The following is a 426-nucleotide window of genomic DNA, read 5'->3' as shown; positions in this document are numbered from 1 at the left end:
AAGTAATTGCTTTGGTTTTGCACATGATCAAGATTTTTTATCATTGGCATGTTTTTGTTTTTTTTGTATTCTGCTTTTTTAATATGTTTTTAATTATTGTTCTAGTTTGCAAGCCAATATTTATCACCTCAAGACAAACCAAAATCATTGAAGTAAGTAATAAAGAACAAATGCCTTACAAAACTAGATATTATTTAAAATAATTGTAATAATAAAGAAAGGAAAACGTTAATTATATCTTGTGACACAACATCTGCCTAATTTTTATAAAACATCAGTGAAATATTATATGCATATTTTGCCTTGTATCAAAATAATAAGTACTATTAATGATTACATATATATGTTACAGATATGTTTTCAATTTCACCAAAGGTAAAATTGAAAGGAGAATCTGTGACATAGAGGCCTAATGTTTTCTTTGAT

At 25.1% G+C, this 426-nt stretch overlaps 1 protein-coding gene across 5 annotated transcripts in view; it reads left to right on the top strand.

Moving 5' to 3' along the window:
* LOC106472897 overlaps positions 1–426 on the top strand; it is a 104,507-nt gene that overhangs the window by 69,537 nt on the left and 34,544 nt on the right. For all 5 annotated transcript variants that reach the window (XM_022402341.1, XM_022402337.1, XM_022402334.1 and 2 more), the window contains one exon: positions 106–152. In XM_022402341.1, the coding sequence (XP_022258049.1) occupies positions 106–152 (47 nt within the window). The remainder of the gene's footprint in view (positions 1–105; positions 153–426) is intronic.

This window comes from Limulus polyphemus, unplaced genomic scaffold (assembly GCF_000517525.1).
Source record: "Limulus polyphemus unplaced genomic scaffold, Limulus_polyphemus-2.1.2 Scaffold124, whole genome shotgun sequence".
Lineage (NCBI taxonomy): Eukaryota > Metazoa > Arthropoda > Merostomata > Xiphosura > Limulidae > Limulus > Limulus polyphemus.
The sequence above is the reverse complement of the archived record's forward strand: the minus strand, read 5'-3'. Positions and strand labels throughout refer to the sequence as shown.